This window comes from Ruditapes philippinarum, unplaced genomic scaffold (assembly GCF_026571515.1).
Source record: "Ruditapes philippinarum isolate M1 unplaced genomic scaffold, ASM2657151v2 ctg5175_1_1_1_1, whole genome shotgun sequence".
Taxonomy (NCBI): domain Eukaryota; kingdom Metazoa; phylum Mollusca; class Bivalvia; order Venerida; family Veneridae; genus Ruditapes; species Ruditapes philippinarum.
Window position 1 is genome coordinate 30,217 of NW_026864264.1, and position 24,176 is coordinate 54,392.

Consider the following 24,176-nt stretch of genomic DNA (forward strand, 5'->3'; position numbering starts at 1 on the left):
AAATAACTGGCCTAGCTTAAACACATCTTAATCGCCTTGATAATTTCGTTTCGGTTAAGGCTAATTACTTAATGCGTTTTTGGCAATCATTTATATATCATAAAATCTATTTTAACCAAAATTATTCATCGTCTTTCCTCAAAATTGAAATTATTGTAACTTTAAATTACTTCAATGATTTGTATTTTACCTCTGCCTTCTCTTAAGCGATTTTGTTTCACTAAACAAGCTCATTTCTGATGCTCTTGATGTATACATATGAACCTGATACCTATACAACCAAGTAGCTTATTCCCTTTTTTCCTCTTATTATGCTATTTTCACTCAATTGACATTTGTTGATAGATATCATGGACTAATTGCATTAGTTATTTTTTTGTATGAGAAAATATATAGATGTGTGTACATATTATAAATATGCCTTTTCTTTACTAATTTATATTATACATAAATATCTTGTATTTATATTTACTGTTTATATTATGCTTTGTACACTGTAATATATATTATGTTACTGCTCTTCAATTATGGAGGAAATAAAGATAATAATATATCGTCCGCTTTTTTCCTCTTTGTCTATACCTTCAGCGTTTTCCCTATAATGTTTTAGACTGCGACGTATTAACTGATCAACAATCATTGTTCATTCACAATTCTAATAGTCTGTCTATTGAAATATATAACTTTCCTCTCAAGGACAGTGAAAAATAATGTCACATTTCCAACACATTATCACAAACTAAAATGTTTAGAACATAAATCAAAATTCATACCATATAGACACCTCAATAGCATTGACAGCTGCAGATCAGACTCAAGTCAAGTCAAGTTAATTTTATTTATAAGCCGGACTGGTGTACTGTTGGCGGCTTTAACAAATGCATTACAATATCAATTTTCTTCAAAATCACTTACAGGTGCATCTTCCTCACACTCAGAGTGCAGTAGACATACAAAATTTGTACTGTCAATGTTTTATTTTCCGATGTAGATCTAGATCGCGGAAATTGGTTACTCTCCCAACTTATGTCGATGAAGATGCGCTTTTCCTTGATAAACACAGTTACATTAATGACCATGTTTAGAACAATCAGGTGTATCCTAATTTTGTTCAATGGTTGTAGAGATGTCTGGCCGAATACGCTATTTCTTGTATTTTGTTTACAAAACTGGCGAGGAAATACCTGTCTATTTATAAATGTTGTAGACAGGTGATATGTTTCAACCAATAAAAATGCGTATAAAGATTTTTGGATGAATTGAAATTTGGTAGATTTTCGTTGGTCGTTCAAAGTTCACTGTAAAGGTAAATATCACAAATCGGCGCTGCTTACAGCAGCGGTCTGAAGTAACGTGAGTGTATTCAGTGAGCTGCGAAGGGAGCGTACGCTAAACATAGCATTTTCATTGATTTAAATCATATTCATCCGCGTAATTTGTGATTTTCATTTATTGACAATTCTATAAGCCAACGCTACTTTAAAACTTTGAATGCGTTGTAATTTGTTGGATACTTGTAGCAAAATAAAAATATTTCTTTCTTTTAAATCGCTAGCTTTAAGCTGTTTTGAGAACTACTTGTTGTTAAGTTTGTCGTTAACCCGCTGTGTCAGAATGCCAGCTTTTTATTTCCTGAACTTCGATCAGAAAATACCAAAACCACTGATTCAATCCCGGCAGTAGCTATAAAATACAGAGATTTTACTGTGTTTAAATTTTCTAAATGAATTGATTAAAAAAGTAAGACTGAAAATAAATATTTAATTAAATTTATTTTTGTCATACACACAAAGATATAAAACAGACATATTAAGTCATGACATAATAAAGATTGATATTAGAAGAATGTATAAACTGATGCACATAGATCAGAAGCTTGTTTTACATTCATATATATAACTGTATAAAGCTAGACAGGGCTTTTATTTTAATCAATCATATGTTGTTACAATTGTGTATAATTATCATACAGCAAATAGATATGCAACAGAAGTATATGACATTTCTTGTTTGTATTCTTTATAAGACACTTGGAGCTGGAATATGATATATAAAAGTGATGGTAGTTTGGTAAGGTTGATTTCATTTTCTCTGTGAGCAAACTAAATCAAACTGAATCATACTCGGCTATATCATGAAACATATTTACAGCCCTTCTTTTCATTTAAGAAATGTAGATACAGTAAAACCTCTCTATCGCGGCTGCTGAAGGGAATGATTAAGAGTTTTTAACATTGATTTGGTCTTGATAGTGAATGGACCGCTTTATATTCACTTTTAACGTTGCCTTTGTACATAAAACATAGGAACGCCTTATGTCAAGTATATGATACTAAACATGAAAGACGTTAAAATATTGACAAGGACTCATCTCGAAAATAACGAATTAGGCCATTTAAAGAGAAAGGTATAAAACTTAAATCAAAGCTAGAGATATAGGTGTATGAACACATTTAGTGCCGTTGAAATTCTTAAGTTATCTAAGGGCTAATTCACTATTAAGACCAATTAATCTAAGACTTCTGAATCAGTCCCATCAGTGAACTTAAAGGAATTTACTTTAGTAAATAGGAGGTCATGAATTATTTGCTTGCTTCATGAATACATGCATACAGGATGTGTTTTTAAGTACCTGCGTGTGATTAAAATGACTTAAATTTCAACAAAAGAATCCAAAACGAAGACCACAATAAGAATGTAAAAAGTTGCCCCTTAATTCATTCACTTCAGTATTGTTATATTTTTCTGGACCTTCGGGATCATTGGTTGAAAATTGAGTACCGTTCAAGCCGGTGCTAGAAGACGCAAGGGTTATTGCACGTTTTCATTATCCCTCGTGTACAGACACGAACAAACCGAATCTGCAATGTTCATGTTTTTTTAATGTGATTAATACTTCCGAGGGTTCAATAATTTTCCAGATTTTTAAATAGTAGAGGCATTTTATACTTAAACTCACAACAGTTTTGGCCGAAAGGAGAACATGGCCTTTTTTCCACCAGTTATATTTAAACACGTTTATTTGTATAATAACATACACTACATCTTACCCCTTATTGTGTTACTTCATAACCCATTCAGCAGGTTTTCTCTATCTTATTAGCGGCCACGTAAACGTTCTCCTTCACTACATACAGTAACCAACAATTTACTAAACAATAATACCGGTAAACGTATAGAAAAATAACGTTCTATTGAATGCACTTTCAATCGAAACTCTGAATAATTTAACAATAGAAGCCGTGTTGTTGGTGTTTCACTACTTTTGTTAAAGTGCTTTGCGTGAAAATCGTTTGTTCCGTTAATGATACATAACTCAGTATTTTATATGATCTACTTTTTTAAAACCATTGATTAAATGAAAGGAACTCCAATTAAGCCCTGGAACAATGTACGTTGCGGTCAAAAACACTTAGGGTCCCAATTCGTTACGTATTATGGGATTCAATTTAAACATATGTGACGCACTTTAGTTATATTATGCTATTTTTTTGCTGTCAAGTTGATGTGAATTAGATATATATTTCAAAAGATTTACTGTTTATGTTGACTTTTCAATTATAAAAATTAAAAATCGCGTTTAGGATAAAGGATGAAAAATGCTTAAAATCTAAAACATTGGTCCTGTCTTTTATCAACTGAGTGTTACCGATACGTTCTGAACTGTGCTACGTAGGTTATTATATGTTTATTTAAAAGTAGAAAAAAATGGCAACATTTAAACTTATTTTGACTTTTTCTTATACTCTCATTTTCACTTTGGTGGACATAATGTCGTTTTAAAGTAATATTTTGTTGTTAATAATAGCGATGATAAACGAAAATATAGGAATCAAGAAGACGAAATGTATTATGTCGGATTATGAAAAAAACACGTTTTTCGTTGAAAATTTATTATAAAATTGACACTCGATATTCCCTTTATTTTCGGCATTAATGGCAATTGTAGGAAATTTTCGTAACAGTTTTCTCAGCAGCTACTTATCACAGCCTATTGATATTTGGTATACAGCATTGACACGCGGTCCTTTACTTTAGGATTCGATTTCTAAAATGGTGTCATTAATTAAAAATTAGTAATTGCGGTAATTGCTAACATATTAATGTATATATATTAATGAATAATTTAAATTTGCTAATGGTAGCAGTTACTTCATGACATAACAGTGATTCCTAACAAACGTAAAAATCAATAGGATACCAAAACTGCAGCTCCCTACAAGATGGCAACGAAATATGAGCCGCGTCACGACAAAACCAACATAATGGGTTTGCGACCAGCATGGATCCAGACCAGTCTGCACATCCGCGCAGTCTGATCGGGATCCATGCTGTTCGCTTACCAACCCTTTTACCAGTCGAGAAACTGATAGCGAACAGCATGGATCCTGATCAGCCTGCGCGGAAGCGCAGGCTGGTCTGGATCCATGCTGGTCGCAAACCCATTATGTTGGTTTTGTCATGACGCGGCTCATTTACTGATTGATTGACCTAGGTCGTTCCATGAAGATGTCAATTTTTTTTAAAACTATATTTTCTTCTTTCATTTTCATGAGTTTAAACATAGCATTTGTGTTTTTCCTTAGCGATGTCATGTGGTCCTAATATTTAAGAAAATGTGAAAGTTGCTTTACACGAAGTCTCAAGCAACTTATCTTTTTATTGTAAGATATAGGATTTGAATAAAATCTTAAATCATTGCGATTCTAAGACCGATTTGTGAAACGCTTTTTTTAGCCTTCCTATTTCATATTTCAAAAACATATAAATACAATCATTCACATTTACATACAACATCTGTAACTTAATAAAAAACATATCCATCTCATTTAATAATACATTGATTCATTAACCAAACATTCTTGTCGTTTAACGATCCTATTTTGCTACCGCTTTTCTTTCCTAAACCGATCTAAATATAGCGATGATTGTGTCCGAACATGACTATTTCATTTTATACTAGATGACCATCTACCGGAAACAAGAACATTCCTTTAACATATACGTGGTAATTAATTGAATATATATGTTGTTTGTTTCCAAAAAACATACTTTGCATACTTTGAATTGATATGCCTTTAATAACAGAAAATATAAAATGGTTTAGTATATTTATTATTATTATTATTGTTATTATTATTATTTTTATTATTATTATTATTATTATTATTATTATTATTATTATTATTATTATTATTATTATTATTATTGAAAGACAAGATGCCAATCCATTGATGTTTTATTTATTGACCTACTTAGGGCACTCCTACTCATGCGATAGTGAATTTTAACAGATCAGTCTGAACTGATATCGGAATTGAACATTAGTCCACAATATAAGGTCTGATCTACTTATTGTAGCCTGGTTCCCTGCGTACATTTACTAGTATATTGTTGTACGTAGTGTAAGGGAAACGAACTCAAGACTAAGTATTTTGTAGCTCTGATGTTGTATATTTACCCTTTAAGCCTGGAGGTACCCAGAGTGATGTGATGTATTTTTGTTTTGTTTTTTTTTTTTGTTGTTTTTTTTTTTTTTGTTTTTTTTTGTTGTTTTTTTGTTTTTTTTTAATTCTTTAGACCTGGAATAGACTGTTCAAAAGCCACATCTTGGCAAGTGTAACACATCCTAAAAAAGAATTTGGCAAGATAAGGGTCAATGTTCGATTACAGTTACACACATTTCTGCTTTTGATATGCCTTTTCTTCTTTTGTAGCTTTATCTATGAAAAAGGCAATGTATCTTTCACTGCTTTGTTGATTTATGTTGTGTTCTTCAACTAACGAGAATATTTTACCTTTTTTGTTTTGAAAAAAAAATAAGTTAACATGCTTAGAGATGTAGCAAGTTTTGTGAATTTCATTTAATTTATTTGAGCTAATTTGCTAATAATATACAGTCTTTCAACAAAATATATCTGAAATTAACACTTTATTAATTTACGAGAATGGCAATAATATTTCTTTCCATCTAAGCCCTGGTTTTAAATTTTGAATTGCTATATTGTGGAAAAATATCATCAGCATTTCTTGTTTAATAATTGATCGCTCATCATTATTTGTCTGTATTGTAAATTCCTATTATTCTACAAATGGAGACTACATGACAAGTAAATAAACCTCTGTAAAACTTTACTATCGATTTCTATTGAATACAATAACAAGCTGTTAAGGTGAAACTCTGAACACATGAAATATTCATAATTCAAAATTATGGAGGATAGCTGCGAAACTTAAACGTTCAATAAAAAAACAATAGAAAGTATTGAAAGTATTGACATTATTTGTTCATTTGAGCACGACTGTAGTAATTTTAATGGTCTCCTAAGATACAAGACCGATTATCAATTATAGTTGTGCGACTATTGTTAGAATATATGATTTTATGAAACATTGGATAAACAAGGCATAACGCACATCATAAATGTTTTAATATGCAAGCGTTCCATGCCTATTTGAACAAGGCTTGCCGATTTTATATATGAACGCGCTATACAAATGATTTATTTATTCCAGGTTTTTAAAACAGAGTCAGACAAAAAGTGCGTAATGGCAGCGAACTGACATTTAAATTTAAGTTTTAGTAAACATGAGTTGATTTAATTCAAAATATCACGGAAAAAAAACAATGTGGAATTTATTGGTAGGTTTATTTCAAATTTTATATATAACGTACAATTCCATTATATGTTTTTTATTCTTTTACAAAATGTTAATTCGGTCCGAATGGTTGTATTTTATTTAAACTTAGTGTTTGGCATTATATTTTGTCCACTAAAATTGCAGTGTTTGCCACCATTGACCAATTCAATTGTGTAAATGCTTACAAATGAACACTAAACTATACTAAATACTCATGTACGGTAATTAAATTGTACAATGATATGTTATTTAAAATTAATAGACTGTCACTTCCTTTCTTTTTTCTTCTTTTTTAAGATACTACGAACGTCCAAAGAAAAAATACTGCAAAATAATTGTTATTATTCTGCAAAATATTATTATTATAAGTAAATATTACTATGATTTATTTGATCCTGATCCTATTTTGTTCTTTGTAAATGCTATCACTTTCCAACTTTTTGTTCAAATCAATTGCGTTTTATGAAATGATAAGCAAACTTTATAATGTTTGTATAAAGGAAAATGTTAAAATGTTATGATTTTATATCAATAGATGGTGGTTAAAATTGTTTTATTATTTTTTGCAGCATTCAAGTTGTTTGCTGCTGATGAGCCTATTTTTCATCACGGGATCTGCGGGTATGTTGGGCTTTATTTTCTAACACAAATGAGCCGCGTCACGACAAAACAGACATAGTGGGTTTGCGACCAGCATGGAACCAGACCAGCCTGCACATCCGCCAGGCTGAACAGGATCCATGCTGTTCGCTTACAAACCCTATTACAAGTACAGAAACTGATAGCGAAAAGCATGGATCCTGATGTACAGGCTGGTCTGGATCCATGCTGGTCGCAAACCCACTATGTTGGTTTTGTCGTGACGCGGCTCAAATTTAATGTGAACAGTTAAACATGCAACAGCTTTTCAGACTCATAAAGGCGACCAGTAGCTCTTCAAAATTTAGAAAACATAGAAAAGGGGAAACATTGATAACAGATCATATTGAATTAGGAATAATAATGAAACATTTTATGTTTGAATATGAATATTGATGCTGTAACAACAGAACTAGATCAATTTAAAGCAAATAAGTTTTAAATTCCACTAATCGAATATAGTTGATTTCAGCAGTTTCAAGTATTTACTTTCATCCAGCCAGATCACCGAATTCCAAAAGTAAAGATAAAATATAAAAAAACAACTTCATATATGATTAGTTTTAGTGAAATCTGATATCAGCCGATGTGGACAGTGTAAGGTTATGAGTTGAATCGACAATAAATTGGTTATGGTATCTTGATCTTGTTTCGAAACTTAAAAACTTGGCGATAATATTTATTATCGATAAAAGCTGCTCGTATCAAGTTAATAACTTCGAGTTAAAGCGGATCACAAAGCGGATCACAAAGCGGGTCACATAAATCTGGAGATCTGCTGAATTCTCCTCCTCGGGAAATGGCCAATTCTACCTGAAAAACTTTCCACGCAAAACTGAGTGCTGTCACCGATATTCGCCGAACGTAGAGACATAACAAAAAAGTAACTTTGTTTCTCATTTGATATCAACATCAATTTGACATTACTTCTGATATAACAGCGTATTTGGGATATGATTTTGAATTACCAATAAATATATATTCAGATTTATGCAAATACCAGGGATAGATAATAACTGCAGTGATCATTAAAGGTTTGATTTAATTTAATTTAACCAAACACTGTATTATCGCCCTGCATAAAATATTATATCGATCTTTTAAAACAAACTGTCAGGCCGATTAAAACGCTCGTTTTATTTGCGCGTGTGTTTGCGCGCAAGTGCATGCGTGCGTGTCCGTGTAAGTGCACGCGCGCGTGGGTGCGTGAGCGCCTGTGTGTGTGTATGACTGATTGGTTAAGGGACAATATGCGAAATGAATAAATAATCTTGCATTGTCGTATGTTCATAAAAGGGCAAATAACGATTGTCTTGAACACAGGACGCCTGTATAGTATTGGGGCAACAATGCATATTCAATGAAAAAAATGCGACTAATGTAACAGTCTGTACACCAAACTATATCGGTAGGATCATTAAAGTTAACTCAATAAATGCACTAACCAGAGTAATTAGAATCCTTTTTTGTATAGAAACATGTGTAAATCTTTTCATAAGAAAATAAGCTTTCACGACGGGAACATCGGCTGATTAAACAGTAACTCTGTATTAATATGCATCATAGGACATGCTTTAATCCTCGGTTCATTCATATTCTATACCCGTAAATAATCCGGCAGCTCTTGATCTGGAATAAAATTGATATTGCCCGGAATGGAACGGCATTACATTAGAAACATGTATCCAAAACACTAGAAATTCAAGTCTGAGAGGTAAACGGATATTGGTTTACGTCAGCTGATTTTAAAAATGATTAGATATTTGTACATGTATTGCCAAATGATTAAACACCATAATGCCACTTTCTAATAAATCTCAGTTATAATGCGACACGCATTCATTTAAGTCCAACAAAAAAAGCACTTAAGAGTTGGCTTATATTGCAGTAAAGCAAATTTGAATTTCTTCCAAAATAGATTTTGTATTAATATAATTGAAATAATTATAATAATTCATAAGATTTTTATAATGATTTCAACTAGGTACAAGCACAAACAATTTCAAATAAGCCGTAACTTAAACTGACTTGACCATGATCAGACATCATTGTACTAGTCACGTGGTTAGAATCAGTTGCCGGTTGTACTAACTAAAGGAAAGTTAATGGTATACAACACTTTGTTTAGATTTGAAACATCAATTTGAACCAGATCCACTTGCCCAAACCTTATAATACTCATCACAAAAGCGTGCGAATTGTCGCAAATTTGAATATGTTGGAGTGTTTCCTTTTCCTTTTTTTTATTTTTTTTTTTTTTTTTTTTTTGCTTATTGTCGTTATTTTCTTTCAGTGAATGTTCCCTTTTGAAATAACAGTGCTCGGCGAAGTCCAAAAATTTCAAATTTCAATTTAAGCAAAAAATGCTGGTCAATATACTATTGAAATGAAATATTAACACGTTTGAAAAAAAAACTATCAGTCAAATTTGAACTCACTCAGGCTCGGAATTTGTTTGCATTTTTTATGAAGTTCTCAAAAGTAGATAATTATCTTTTATCTAAAACCGCACAATTTGCTGGCATAGGTTTAGAAGAAGGAAAAAATCAATAAAATTAGCATCGAATAATTTTCTAGATGTTTTTAACAGAACAGAACAGACATTTGATTAGACTTATACATAAGTATATCATCTTACTACATAAACATCAATGTTTAACTAAACTACTTGATATCCCAAAAGTAAATATTTCTTTTTAGCGAATGTTCCCTTTGAAATTACAGTACTCGGCGAAATCCATTAATTTCAATTTCAATTTAAGTAAAATAAGCTTGTCAATACACTATTGAAATGTAATATTAACACGTTTGAAAAAAAAAACTTCCAGTCAAATTTGAAATCACTCAGGCTCGGAACATGTTCAGGCTCAGGCATATTTTATGACGTTCTCAAATTGTGGCTACGTGGATAGTTATCTTTTGTCTGAAAACGCACAATTTGCTTGCATGGGTTTAGAATAGGGGGAAATCAATAACATTGGCATTGAATAATTTTCTAGTAGTTTTTAACTAAACTAATTGGTATTTCAAATGTAAATAATTGCCCATACATAAACTCTCCTGAAATGGAAACAATTAAACAAAAAAAAAGAAATAAAACGAAATATGAAAAGAAATTTAAATATTTATTTTTTACTTATAAATGAAATATTGAGAAATGTCGATGTAATAAATTGCATATTTTCATTTTCCGTTTTTCATCTGTAAAAATCTATTTTTCAATGCTGTGAAACATACTTTTCTTACTTTCACTGCTGTCGTGCCAGATTTCCTTCTTCTAATTTCAGCCAGTATGCAAAATTACAAGGGAATTCTTTCAAATAATAAGGTAAAAAAAGAGAAAATGTATATGAAACAGAAAATTCAAATAAATAACGAAACTAATGTTTTCATTAAGCACTTTTTAGCTCGACTTTTCTATGAAAAGGGGAGCTATCCTACTCGCCCCGGCGTCGGCGTCGGCGTCGGCGTTGGCGTCACACCTTGGTTAAGTTTTTCGTACCACCCCACTTTATTTCAGAAGTATTACAAGTATGGCTTTGAAACTTACCATACTTGTTCACCATCATAACCTCCATCTACAGACAAGAGTACATAACTCTGTCAAGGTTTTTGACAGAGAATTATGGCCCTTTTTTGACTTAGAAAGTGTATTGAGCTTGGTTAAGTTTTTTGTACCACCTCACTTTATTTCAAAACCATTGGAGGTATTGCTTTGAAACTGACCATACTTGTTTACCATCACGACCTTCATCAACAGACAAGAGGACATAACTCTGTCAAGGTTTTTGACAGAATTATGCCCCTTTTTGACTTAGAAAATACATTGAATATGGGTAAAATCCACTTATTGCCTTAACCCTTTGAGATATTGCTTTGAAACTTTTAATGCTATTTCACATCATTACCCCCATCTGTACGCAGGAGAAGGTAACTCTGTCAAGGATTTGTTTTAAAAATTAAGGCCTTTTATCGACTTAGAATCTTGGTTAAGTTTTTAGTACCAGTCCACTTTTTGACTGAACTGTTTGAGATATTAATTTGAAAGTTGGAATACTTGTTTACAATCATGATTCCCAAACATGTCCAGGAGAAGGTAATTCTGTCAAAGATTTTTATTTGAATTATGGCCCTTAACTGTCAATGTTTTGTATTATAGGCAAGCACTAAAAAACTTTAAAAAATCTAAAAAAAATTCATTCCTATCCACTGAACCTGCAGTGTTCAAGGTATCACAACAATTCAGTAAAATAATTCTTCACTAAATATCTTAATGCTCATGGCCATTGTTCACTTTAAAAATACAGAGATTCTTGTATTGCCTTTTACTGCAAAAACTTTTTTTATTGGCAAGCAATAAAAAAGTCGAGCGCGCTGTCTTACGGACAGCTCTTGTTTCTTATGTGCTACCATCAGACAAAAAGTGCGAAATGAGAATATCAGTTTTCGTTATTTCTGTTCTGAAAATAATGCAAGAAAAAAGTCAAACACCGGCTGTCGGTACAGACGGGAATATCTAGCTCGAGGGTAATTGTTTATTTTTAGCGAAAACTCGACCGAGCCTCGTTACCGCCGTAAACAGTTACCCTCGAGCCAGATATTCCGGTCTGTACCGACAGCCAGTGTAAGATTATTATATTCCAGCACCAGTGTAGACAGTAGATAATCCTGTCTGATATGCAAGAAATTAACGTATATACCTCTTCCGTCAACATAAACTAACTTACCTGCTTATTCGTCCGTTTCTAATTGTCCGTTATATATAGTTCTATGGTTCTTAAACTGCAATAATAAAGTATGAGTTAACCAAAGATGCAGGGAAAATGCAATTAAAATGGTATCAAGTATCTAACGTTTAAAAAAATGTGGAAAACGTAATATTTACTTTGAAATGTGCTTGTCATCAACACGAGCACATTCTTCTCGTAACATAGAAGCTTTTCCTAACAAAAACATGTATTACCTAACTTAAAAGTCGTATGTAGATAGTAACTGCGGATCAAACGAGTTTGACAATGCAGTTTGTCGGCCCGTATTGTTACACAATTAACAATACCCTATTAACAAAAGAAATTAGATTTCACAGATTGCCTTGAATTATGCAGCTACTTCACATCATTTAATTTATTATGTTCTAAAGATTCAATAATAACGTGTAATTGTATCATAATTGTATAAAAAGTTCTCTGACGTTTTGTAAGACACATTAATTAACACCCTACTATAGGTTTAACAATTTTCATTTCCGGTCTCATAACATACTAATTGAATTCCGGGAAAAGATACAATCAGCTTAAAAAGTGAAAAATGAAAAAAAAAGTTTCGTATAATTTCTAAATGTTCACATTTCAAAATTATTGCCTTTACATTGCTATCATAAGAAACCGATCCTTACCTTGACAAATATAATAATATAATAATTTGTTTTGTCAATATAATATTACACTATGTGTAACTATGTGTGATGACAGAAAATCATAGTCTTTATGTATGTACAACCTTTTTTACACGTTCATTTAAAAACTATACTTTGGGCCGTTTTATCAACGCTCTACGACACGTCGGTAGGCTAGGTAATTTTTGTATCGCAGAACACCTTTGTCGCAGAACGTTTTTAAGGGGACTCCCGGCCGTTTTATTTTACGTTTGTCGTAGCCTTCGATTCAACCCCGTCAAGAAAATGGTCGCAGAACTCTACGAACAGGGGTTGGGGGCTGTTGTACGACGTTTCTGTTGACGTCAAGACTGGCGATCACTGTTTCGCATGTTGTATATGCTAAGCCACATTATTTTTTATGAAATAACTTTTTCAGAATTAAAAAAAAACATATTTCCCAATTGTTTTGTTATTTCTTTTAATGTCAAACGGCTTATATAGGGGCTTCATATACATGCGCCTCGTAAGTATAGTAAAGGAAACAGAACATTACAAATCATACCCTATAAAAATGTCTACAAAATAATCGTTTCATTTTGGAGCAAATATGCCCTTACGTCATACTCTAAATTCTATTAATAATGAGTTTCGAAAGATTTTCTTCGCAAAATAGAATAAAAAATAAAAATTACTCACATCTTTTTTATTTCAACATTTTGAAAAATTATAATTTTTTACTAGGATTTTACATAAATTTAGATATTTCTAATTTTTCTATGAAGAAAACCCATATGGTATTAAAAAATAAAGGACACCGGGAAAGTTACCGTGGTCATGACTCCGAAAAAAAAAACAATTTTGAAAAAAAAAAAAAATAGTCAATAGCATAGTTTCAAAAAGTTCAAAAAGACAAGGCGACATTAACTAAAAGTTACCGTGGATGAAAAGCATTAATGTTTAAGTTATCAAATTTAATGGTAAACTGCAATATACAGTATAGATATGATAATTCAGTCTGCACAATTTGTATGGTCTATTAATTATGCATTTTAATTCTTGAAAAGCAATTCTAGAATCTGAACTGTAACTACGTAATTTGCAATCCCTGGGTGAGGAGTTATTTAGTATATATTTCATTTAAATTACAAGTTGGAACAAAACAAAAACAGTGTGTTACGTTTCAATTTAAAAGCAGTGCCGAAAATATGTCAGAACAGCAATTCATTATTTCGATACTTAAGCAATAGTAAATCTATAAGATAAATTATATATATTTATTTCAAACAACGGGAAGGAAAATAACTAGTTAGAAATCTTGTGTGTACTGAATTCCTCGGAAAATGGGTAAAAAATGTGCGCCACACGTTATACTAGAAACATTGGGTGCAATTTATGTATTTTCATATGTACAAATCATTGGTTTTATCATGATAGCTAGTACTCTAAACATTATTTTGGCGTTTCTTAAAAAAGCAGCTACAATTTTTTCTTACGCGCAAAAATCCTTTCATAAAGGTTCATAAAGCCCTAGAAACGCTTTTATCTTTTAAAACTTTTTAGTTATATATACTTTTTTTATTATTTTTATTTCCATTATCATTAACCTGAACTATTGCTTCTGTTAATTTATGCCAATCAAGTACGGTGTTAATGCTTTAGTAATTTTTATGAAAGTCAAAATTTTGCTACAATAACAATTTTAATACTTTCCCATTCACCACTACTTTTTTTAGAAATACAGGCAAAACAAAAATGTAAGTCTGCACAAACTGCATGATATATTAATTATGTATTTCAATTCTTTTTAAGACTTGAAAAAATATAGTATCCGAACTGTATTCACAATGCCGGGAGTAGCGGATTATTTAGAATACTATATGAAATATAATATATATAAATACCTATAAACAATTAATATCATTCCGAAAAAAACACTAACAAACAAATATACGTGACACTTTAAAGTGAAATATTTCATTAAGATAACAAATTGGAACAGAATACAAAACAGCATGTTACGTTTCAATTAAAAAGGTAAAAAAACAAAAAAATCAAAACAAAAATTTATTAATTCGATGCCTTGGCAATGGTATATCTATAATATAAATGTATATTATATTTTGTTTTGTTTCAAACAACGAGAAAGACAAGGGACTAGTTAGTCGCTTGTTCTTATTTTCGAGTGTGTACCGTATTTCTCGGAAAATACTATGAAAATGGCTATATTCGAATGCTTTCGACAATAATAATTCAGGTGAAATTTTATATATATATATATATATATAAAAATTCACCTGAATTATTATTGCTGTTACTCAATTGATTTTAGCGACATAAGGTGCAGAGTACCCGTGACTATAAAAGCTACCCACAGTATATATATATATATATATATATATATATATATATATATATATATATATATATATATATATATATATATATATATATTATATATATATATATATATATATATATTTATATATATATATATTATATATATATATTGAAAGTTTGAAAAAAATGTGCGTGTTTCCTTACGTGGTGTAACTACTTTCAATCCGTATTAACTCCGAGATTATAATAGATAATAGCCGTGACGTTCCTATTTATCGCCACACAATATACTTGAAAAGCCCGGTGCTGTTTAAAAATTAGTTAGCTTTTAATTTACTATTAAAGTACTATAAACATACTTTTTGGCGTTCCTAAAAATGCTTTTGATTTTATAGTTTTCTGTTTTAATTTCCAAAAGTGGCTGATCAGGCGTTTCCTTCTTTCGCGCCTGTTAAGTTTTGGAAATTTAGTTGTGAAAGTTATTTAGTATTTTGTTTAATAGTCAAATACAACTTTGTTGACATTTTTGGTTAATAATTTTACATTCACCGCTTCAAGTCATAAGCGGCTGCATGCTTTAAAATATTTTTTTTAGTTATTTTGACTAAGTATACATTTTAAAGGACATTAAAAAAAAAAATCAAAAATTTATTTCAGGAATTTTTAATAAGCCGCTTTAAAGCAGAAAATTGCGGCTAAACCGAACGTCAAATTTTACACAAAATTGACAATTTTCTTTCCATTTCTCAAACAATTTTTGGCGTAAAACAATAAATTTTATATCTGCTTAAAGGAAAAAATAATTTCCGTCGATTGCTGTAGGATTTAAGATAGTTTGTCCGCCAATGGCGTTGAAATACCCGTAACAGTTGGCAAGGATACACAACGACGTCATGTTCAAAAACGGGCTTTGATGGTCAACTTTGACGTCATGTTTACAACTTTGACAAATTGGCTGAAACTATTGAAATAAAATAAACGAAATCCAATCAGAAATATGGTCAACTATTTGCATGCCAACTTTCAAGGCGCTTCTCGAAAGTTCACAAAGTGTCGCGTTCTACCTTAAGAAAAAGTGATCGTACATTTTTGCCGAAAATCCAATAGAAGTTTATCATGAAACTGTCTAAAGTTCAGACTTTTCATTCAATATACAAGAAACTTATGTGCCACTTTCAAACAAATAAGTCGCTAGGTAAAATATAATTCAACTTATTTGAATCTTTAGTCAATGATATCCATTTTGTGAATTACAAATGGTAATACGCCTTGCGTGACTATCTTTCTATACGGCAATTTGCGTTGTCTTATTTTATAAAAAAAAATATTTTTGAACTGTTATCTTAAATGCATTTCTTACTTTTCTTCAACATGATTTTAGTCATATATTTCGGTCGAAAGAGACTTTATATTAGCTATTTTGGTATACATGCCTGCGTTAACTAACAATTTTGTACTGAGCTGCATGCCATATAACCACGTTGTTACTGCCGGTGTTAAGTTAATCATATTAGATATTCTGTTTTTAACACTGAGTCAAATAGTATAAATATATAACATTATTATACTTTATTACCCATTCATTTTACTGCTTACAGGTCAAAATTCGACGTATGTAGTAGTTTTGCCGGGGCAAGATATACTGAATGGAACAGAAAACTCACAAATCAAGTATGAACTAGTTATGACCACAACTTCCTCTACCCCTGTGGATGTGATTATAACCGGTATGATATTTTCCACTTTATCATCAACATTGCGTATATAAGTATATTATTTGGCAATATGACTGAAGTTATCTACTTATGTTATTTCTTGCATGTAATGCAACGTAAATTAGGAGCTAATTTCAATCGAATTGGAGCAGTTGAAGAGACAAAAAAGAAAAAAAGAACATATGGGAAGAAATAGTTCATGATCACAGTAGATTACACCTGTTGTTAATAGAAGTTTATTGATTCTATCATTTTGAAATATTGTAAAAAGCTTTAACAAAACAACAATAATAATGACCAAAGTGTGTCATTCTGAAAGTTGTATTCTTCGATTCGAGTTTGTCGGTATCTATTACATGAAAACACTGCTTAATTAGCATACATTTCATACTTAAATCGATCGCAAATTATTCACTCTGGCACTTTTTTTACCATAGTTTGGAGCATGTTTAGCTTAATACATGAAATATAAATAATTACAACAGACTCTAAGCGAATTTCATTAACAAAGTCATTGTTTCATATTAACCTGCATTGTAACACCGCACTTTGGGGTCAAACGCACTTTGGGGTCCGACCCCAGAGTGCGTAACGCACTTCGGGGTCCAATTTTGACCCCAAAGTGCGTTAAACAGGTACATATGCATTTTTTAACATCAGGCAAACGACCGCACTTTGGGGTCATAGAAAATTAATGTTCATTATGTTTTAAATAATATATTGTAGTCAAAGCCAATGGTAAACAAAAAATCAAGGTATAAAATAGACAGAAACATGTGCCCTTAATTATAGTAGAATCAATAGGGATTTAAATGGTATTGATTAGTGAGTGAAGAACTTTCACCAAATAAATCACCAAATAAAGAAATTGTATCAATTATTAAGCTTATTTTTTTTTCTCAAATTTTCCTTTTATTTAAAATAATGCACACCTTTCATTTACTCCATTGTTTTTAGCTAAATGCAATATTTTCCCGTTTTATATTTACACATTTTTAAGAAATATGATAGTCTTAGCATAGACAAAGGTATAAATTCTGGGAAATATTTGTATGACATTTCAGTAAAAAATGTGCCTAATAATATGTTGAAAGAGCCATTTATTTAGCTAAATGTGACGTATAAGAAACTTGACTAGGTGTAGATGCGGCTTTAAGTAGTAGTCTGTACAGGCAGTACTTAAAATATCAACTGCTAAAGTAGTCGCACATTAAGAGCGAACTTCAGAATAATGTAAAATTCTCACTTGGGGTTTAAAGGGGATTGTGGGGTATCGATCCCCCGAGGGTTAAAAATAACGTTTTAAAGGCCCATTATGCTTTTATTTGTTTTTCTTAAAAACTTTTTTATTTTGATGTTCTTCTATATTATCCAAAAAATACACATTGGCCAATTACCTGAACCATCTTTTTCATCTGTTGCTTTTTGGCAATGATGAGTACAGTTATAGTGAATTAGTATTTTATATGGAAGTCAAATACTACATAGTTTACATTTTGCTACTTTTATGACAATTTATTTCACATTTATCGCTACTTTATTCACAAGCATCTTACATTTCTCTGATACCATTATTTAAACATTAAATTCATGTTTGTCCTTTCTTAAGAAGTATGTAAGCTTTCCCTTTAAAAAGCCTCTAGAAAACAGTTGTTACGAAGCTTACAAAAAAACTAAATTTTGTTGATATGCTTAATAATGTTTTTGTAAAATCACTTTTTATAGTCCTATCGACAAACTTGATTTTTCACCAGAACATTGCAATAGAGTATTTTTATAGTTCTTTGGAAAGATAATTTTAACTGCATTTTATTTCATTCCAAACATATTTAATATGGGGCTCAATATGGCACCAAAAGTTATCAAGTAAATGACCGACTGAACGGGATATTTTTTGCAGCATCTTTTAATTATAATAATACACAATTTCTGTACTAGAGTATTTTGAACGGTGGCATAAAAGTGACATTTGTATTTTTATTTATACTTTTTTGTTTGTTTTTCGTACATATTTTTTGTTTGTTTGTCGTACATACTTTTTTTTAGTTTTGCATACATATTCTTTTTTAGTTTGCATACATATTTTAATTTAGTTTTTTTGTACATATTTTATTTATGTTTTTTCGTACATATTTTTACATGACGCCATTTGCAAAGTAGAGGTTTGGATAATTACACCATTTGTTAAACACCATTTTCAAACACTTCGCCATCTGTAAATTACAGTACCCCATTTGCAAATACTATTTGCAAATACCAACATTTTTATTTTTGGAGGTATAAAAAAATAACAACACTTTTTAGTATCCGCGGTAACCCAAAGAAAGGTTCTGCATATGGTCTCGATGTGGCTAACATTTGTCACAAGGTGCCTTAAAATCCTTCATGGGGTTTCGGAGATAAGGACCTGTAGGTGTGAACCCGACCTTGAGCCGGCACACCTGGCATATAAGTTCTGCACATTATCTGGATGTCCTGAGGAATTGACCTAAGTTTCATTATTCTCAATTCTCAGGTGGCGGGGTTGAGTGGTGCATATTCATGGAATAATAACTGATCACCAATCAACAGCCCGTTTCAAATAGACACTAATATAACAGTATATAATAATAAAAAACAATAATAATATAAAATACATATAATATAAAAAATGGGCCGAAAAGGGTCGGCCGAAACCAGATTTGCCCGGCCGAAAACGACTGGGCCGATTCCAAAAATGGGCCTAAATGTGACCAAACCACTGTGCTAGTTTTATACTCAACTATTGGCTGTTATAAGATTTGAAGGCTGTTTTGATTGGCTAAAATATGTATGAAAAGCAAAAATAAAATATGTACGAAAAACAAAAATAAAATATGAATGCAAAACTGAAAAAAATATGTATGCAAAACTAAAACAAATTATGTAATACTATACAAAACTAAAAAAAATGCAAATGTCATCTCTTTTATACCACCGTAATTTTGTTATATGAACACAATATTTAGATATTTCAAGTGGTAAAATTAATGAAACTTTTATCACTTAAGCATCATAAAGTATTGACCGCCATCTTCAACTCCACCTCAAATATTCCAATGTCGCAGATAGAAAATAAGGCAGTACTCAGTATTTAAGCAGAACTCAGATGACATTTTTAGACCTCTTGAACCCAAAGTGCGTTGATATGTAGCATATTAACGCACTTTGGGGTCAATTTCTCGATTTTGACCCCAAAGTGCGTTGGACCCCAAAGTGCGGTGCGAAGTTTAACGTACTTTGGGGTCGGACCCCAAAGTGCGTTTGACCCCAAAGTGCGGTGTTACACTGCATCATTCTTTATACTCTTTTCATCATTTTATATATTGTTCAATTCTATTCATTCGCATACAGTTTTTATGATGTGCACTTCAGTCTATGTAAAGGTACATATTTTAGATATACCATGTATCGGTTCTATCAAAGACTTAGATAATAGGAATTCAAAGTAAAGGTTGCCCCTGAAATCACTGTGTTTTTTTGGGGTTTTTTTGTTGTTGTTTTTTTTCTTCTTTTAAAAGATGGATTCCAATATTTAGTAGTGAGAAGTAAGATAACCGCTTAAGTTGGTGATTTGTAGTAACGCTCAAGTTTCAGCCGTTGACCGGTATTAGGAAATTAAAATATTAACACACTTTAGACTTAAACTGCCAGAATTGAAAGCGATCAGCCACTTGTCACCAGTATATAGCCTGGCCATTTTGTTTTATATCTGCGGGTTTTATATTTTGTTTTACGTTAATTTACAGTAATTTTCAAGATCTGATATGTTTTATTATGAAATAAAATAATAATTGAATAGGTGTTGGTGGTCAGATCGGATCGACATTGTCTGTCGCAGATAAAGAGGTTTACATTTTCTCCCACACACATGGTATGAACGGATCACAGTATGCGAACAAGTCAATTATAGTTAGTTCGTCCAACGGTCGTTTTACTCTACAAGTGTTTGTAATAAGAGAAGACTTCAACCATATTGAAGGGTACCTTGGAATTCCAATCGAGTCTTTGACAGGCCCGCATCAACCGCCAGGTCAAACTGTGTACAGTTATGTTGTAGCGACGTTCTGTGACGTTGGTGGCTATTGTCAACTCTCGGTCGCTGCTTTAAACGACAAAACACCAATCTCGATAGTGTTGCCTAGCAACGTTGAAGAAATAGTTTTGTGCAGGTCAAAAAGCTACATTCGCACCAAGAGAGACACGACACTTACTTTAAATAGATTTGACGCTCTCCAGCTTGAGAGTACGTATGACTTAACCGGAACTGTTATTTACAGTTTCATGCCGATTGTTGTGTTTGCTGGCTCCCGGAATGTTACTAATGGAGGCATCGTTGCCCATACAGTGGAGCAACTGGTCCCTACTTCGCATTGGGGATCTGAATATATTGTTACAAATTTAGGCACGAACGGTTATGGTGATATTCTTAAAATAGTAAGCCACTGGAATGACACTAAAGTGAAAATGTCGGGTTACCCATCGTTTGTTATGAAAGATCAGTTTCATACCACTGTGAGACGCCTTGATAAAGGACTTAACAGTCATATTATTGCTTCCCATCCAATCCAAGTAGGTATTGCAAAGTTACAATAAGATGTAATACATAAGTCACAAATATTCATTTAAATGTTCCAAGTTATTTAATTTGTTACAGCATCTGTGTAGAGCTCTTACAAATTGGTGATAGTTTTCTTTAAATTTTTACACGGGATGTTATTTTATATATGTTTGAAATTTCTAATTGTTGTTTTATGGTAAATATTATAGTATTATAAATACCTTTCAGCAACTTGAACACGTTTCAATTTCCACTATTATAAAGCAACTGTTTTATGTGATTTTTCGAAAAGTCTACAGTCTATTATTCATCACACTTTCAATGGCAGTGTAGAAAATTTTTGTCTCAGCTTTGTAAGGGTCATTGGTTTGTAATGGTATTATTTAATAGTCTTCAATAGTATGTAGCACAATGTCTATCACTTTCATAGGTAGTACAGATCACTGGCTTGACATATGCTACTTCAAATGAAACATCATCCCTTAGCATGACAGTTGTACCCTCAGTACGTAATGCTTTTACAGGACAGATCAAGGTCGCATGTCAAAGTGAAAGCACCGTCAAAGGAGCATTCTTCATCACATCAGGTATAAACATTTTAATGCCAAATTATGCTAGTTATCACTTGGGTATTTTTCATTTACTACAGGTGGTAGTAATGCAACGGTAAACAACTCGGAACATTTTATATATCATCAGATATATAATGACTATCTATAAACCTTAATAAAAATATTTATTTATATCCGCTGATCTTTGAAGTATCTTTAATGCTTTATGTGTTATTTCTTCCACATCCACTGATCTTTGAGGACCCCCTATAAGTTTTGCGTGTTTGTTTCCCGACATACACTGCTCTTTGAAACCCCTTTTAAGTTTTATTAATCATTTTATTTTCAGGGAAGCTTTCCAGTGAGACAAGAATCGATAACCAGAATGTAGTAGATAAAACCAAAATCAAATACAGTGACTTCTTGATAAGTACTAAAGAAGCGAATAGTCATCTGTCATTTAAAATAGAGAATACAGACGGTGCCAGTGGCATAATGAAATGTGACGATCAAGCAACCATGCCAACCTCTGTTATCTTCAACGAGGTAAGATAAGCCATTGTACACCAGATATAAACATTTTCTACATATATCACTGAGAGAAAAACTAATTGTATGACCTTTTGGCCTATGATGAATCAAGTTACGGTGTTTCGTTCTGTTTCACTCATAGCTTTAATATTATTAGGTTTAATTTTTACATTTATACTAGTACATTCACGTTTATGTTTTATGCTTTCTTTTTTTCAGAATGTCGACAATACTCAAGTATTTTCTCCAAATTATACTGGAGGCACTTGTTATGGTGAGAACACGTTTTATTATATACTTATAAATGAAATATTGAGAAATATTGACGAAATAAAATGTGTATTTTCAGTGTCCGTATTATCACTGAAAATTTTTATTTTTCACTGCAGTGAAACATATTTTCCGTATTTTCACTGGTGTCTTGCCGGACTACTTTCTTTTAAATTCTGCCAGTACACTAAATCTAAGGGAAAGTCTTTCAAATTTTAATGTCAAAAATGAGAAAAATGTATATAATAAACAGAAAATTCAAGTTTTTTCCATAAATACATGATGTATTTTCATCTTGTGGCATGAAAATTACCATATTTCACTCGTGGCTACCGCCACTCATGAAATATTTATTTTCATACCACTCGATGAAAATAATTCATGTATTTATAGAAAAATCTTGAATATCCTCTTATACTAGTAGAATAAGCACATGTTTCATATGTATCTCATGTCAAAAGTGTGTGAAATCTAGGTCTGTATTAAGTTCTTACTAGTGCATAGAAAAACCCAACACTTCACAAGGGTAATTTACTTTTTTCGCAAGTAATGTAAAATATCCTGAATATAATGAAAGGCAAGCATTCATCAGAAACCATTTAACATTTCCTATGATTTGTCTTTTGCACGGTTGCACGTTTAAATAAATGTAAGTACACATGAAGGAAAACACATTATGCCTCAGAAATGAAAACATTTTTCCATCATTTTAAAGCCAATAGGGCAAACCTGAGTTTTAAAATGTTAAAATAATGGTTTTAGAGTATGTTAGATACTTCGATGTTAGATCACTAAACGAGAGAAACTTGGCCAATGAGTATAACATTTTGGAAACTATTACTGGACACCAAAAATAAAATCTAGGAAATAAAATTAAAAAACATTCGTAGAATATAATGCATAGATTCCTGACCTGTCTAATTCGTTTTATCATAAGATTAGTAGATACAATACGAATTTCACCACAACATATTTATTAACGAAAGAGCATATGTTGATGTTTGTGGTTAAATCTATTGTTATTCCAATGAAAACGCAGAGTAGGGATCTATCAATGGGCCTTTAACTTGACTATATTGTTTGCAAAATGGTGAAACTATTTTTCATATACATGTCATCAAAATGCTCATGGACAAAGGATATTTTAAAACCAGAAAGGCAAGAAAATTTAGTTGCCTCCTTCACAGCAATCTAATCTAGCTCGATTCAAAAACTCACTGTTTCAAATTCCTAACCAAAGATTTCTTAACCCTATTTCTTGCAGAAATTTTGTTAAATACGGTCTACTTTTATAAAGACAGTTCCCGTTGTCGTTCTCTATGTCCAGCTGAAAGTTGTAAAATGCACATACATGTAGTTCTTTTGTTTTAATTCTCTTATAATTTTAAATTATAGAAAAAATATGCTGCAACGGAACACAAAGATTTTTCTCTTAATTGCATTGATGCTTTCACAGTTACAGCCTAATAGTTTATGAAAAATGACAAAATAATGATTCAAATGATGAAAAGATGAATCTGATTCCATAATCTAGG

At 31.6% G+C, this 24,176-nt stretch overlaps 1 protein-coding gene across 1 annotated transcript in view; it reads left to right on the forward strand.

Moving 5' to 3' along the window:
* Nucleotides 1–6,289: 6,289 nt before the first annotated feature.
* Nucleotides 6,290–24,176, forward strand: part of LOC132725018 (uncharacterized) — a 35,423-nt gene continuing 17,536 nt past the window's right edge. The window contains exons 1-7 of the mRNA XM_060710009.1: nt 6,290–6,643; nt 7,212–7,263; nt 16,594–16,722; nt 20,531–21,300; nt 21,720–21,876; nt 22,190–22,386; nt 22,591–22,645. Coding sequence (XP_060565992.1) covers nt 6,629–6,643; nt 7,212–7,263; nt 16,594–16,722; nt 20,531–21,300; nt 21,720–21,876; nt 22,190–22,386; nt 22,591–22,645 — 1,375 coding nt within the window. The 5' untranslated portion in view covers nt 6,290–6,628. The remainder of the gene's footprint in view (nt 6,644–7,211; nt 7,264–16,593; nt 16,723–20,530; nt 21,301–21,719; nt 21,877–22,189; nt 22,387–22,590; nt 22,646–24,176) is intronic.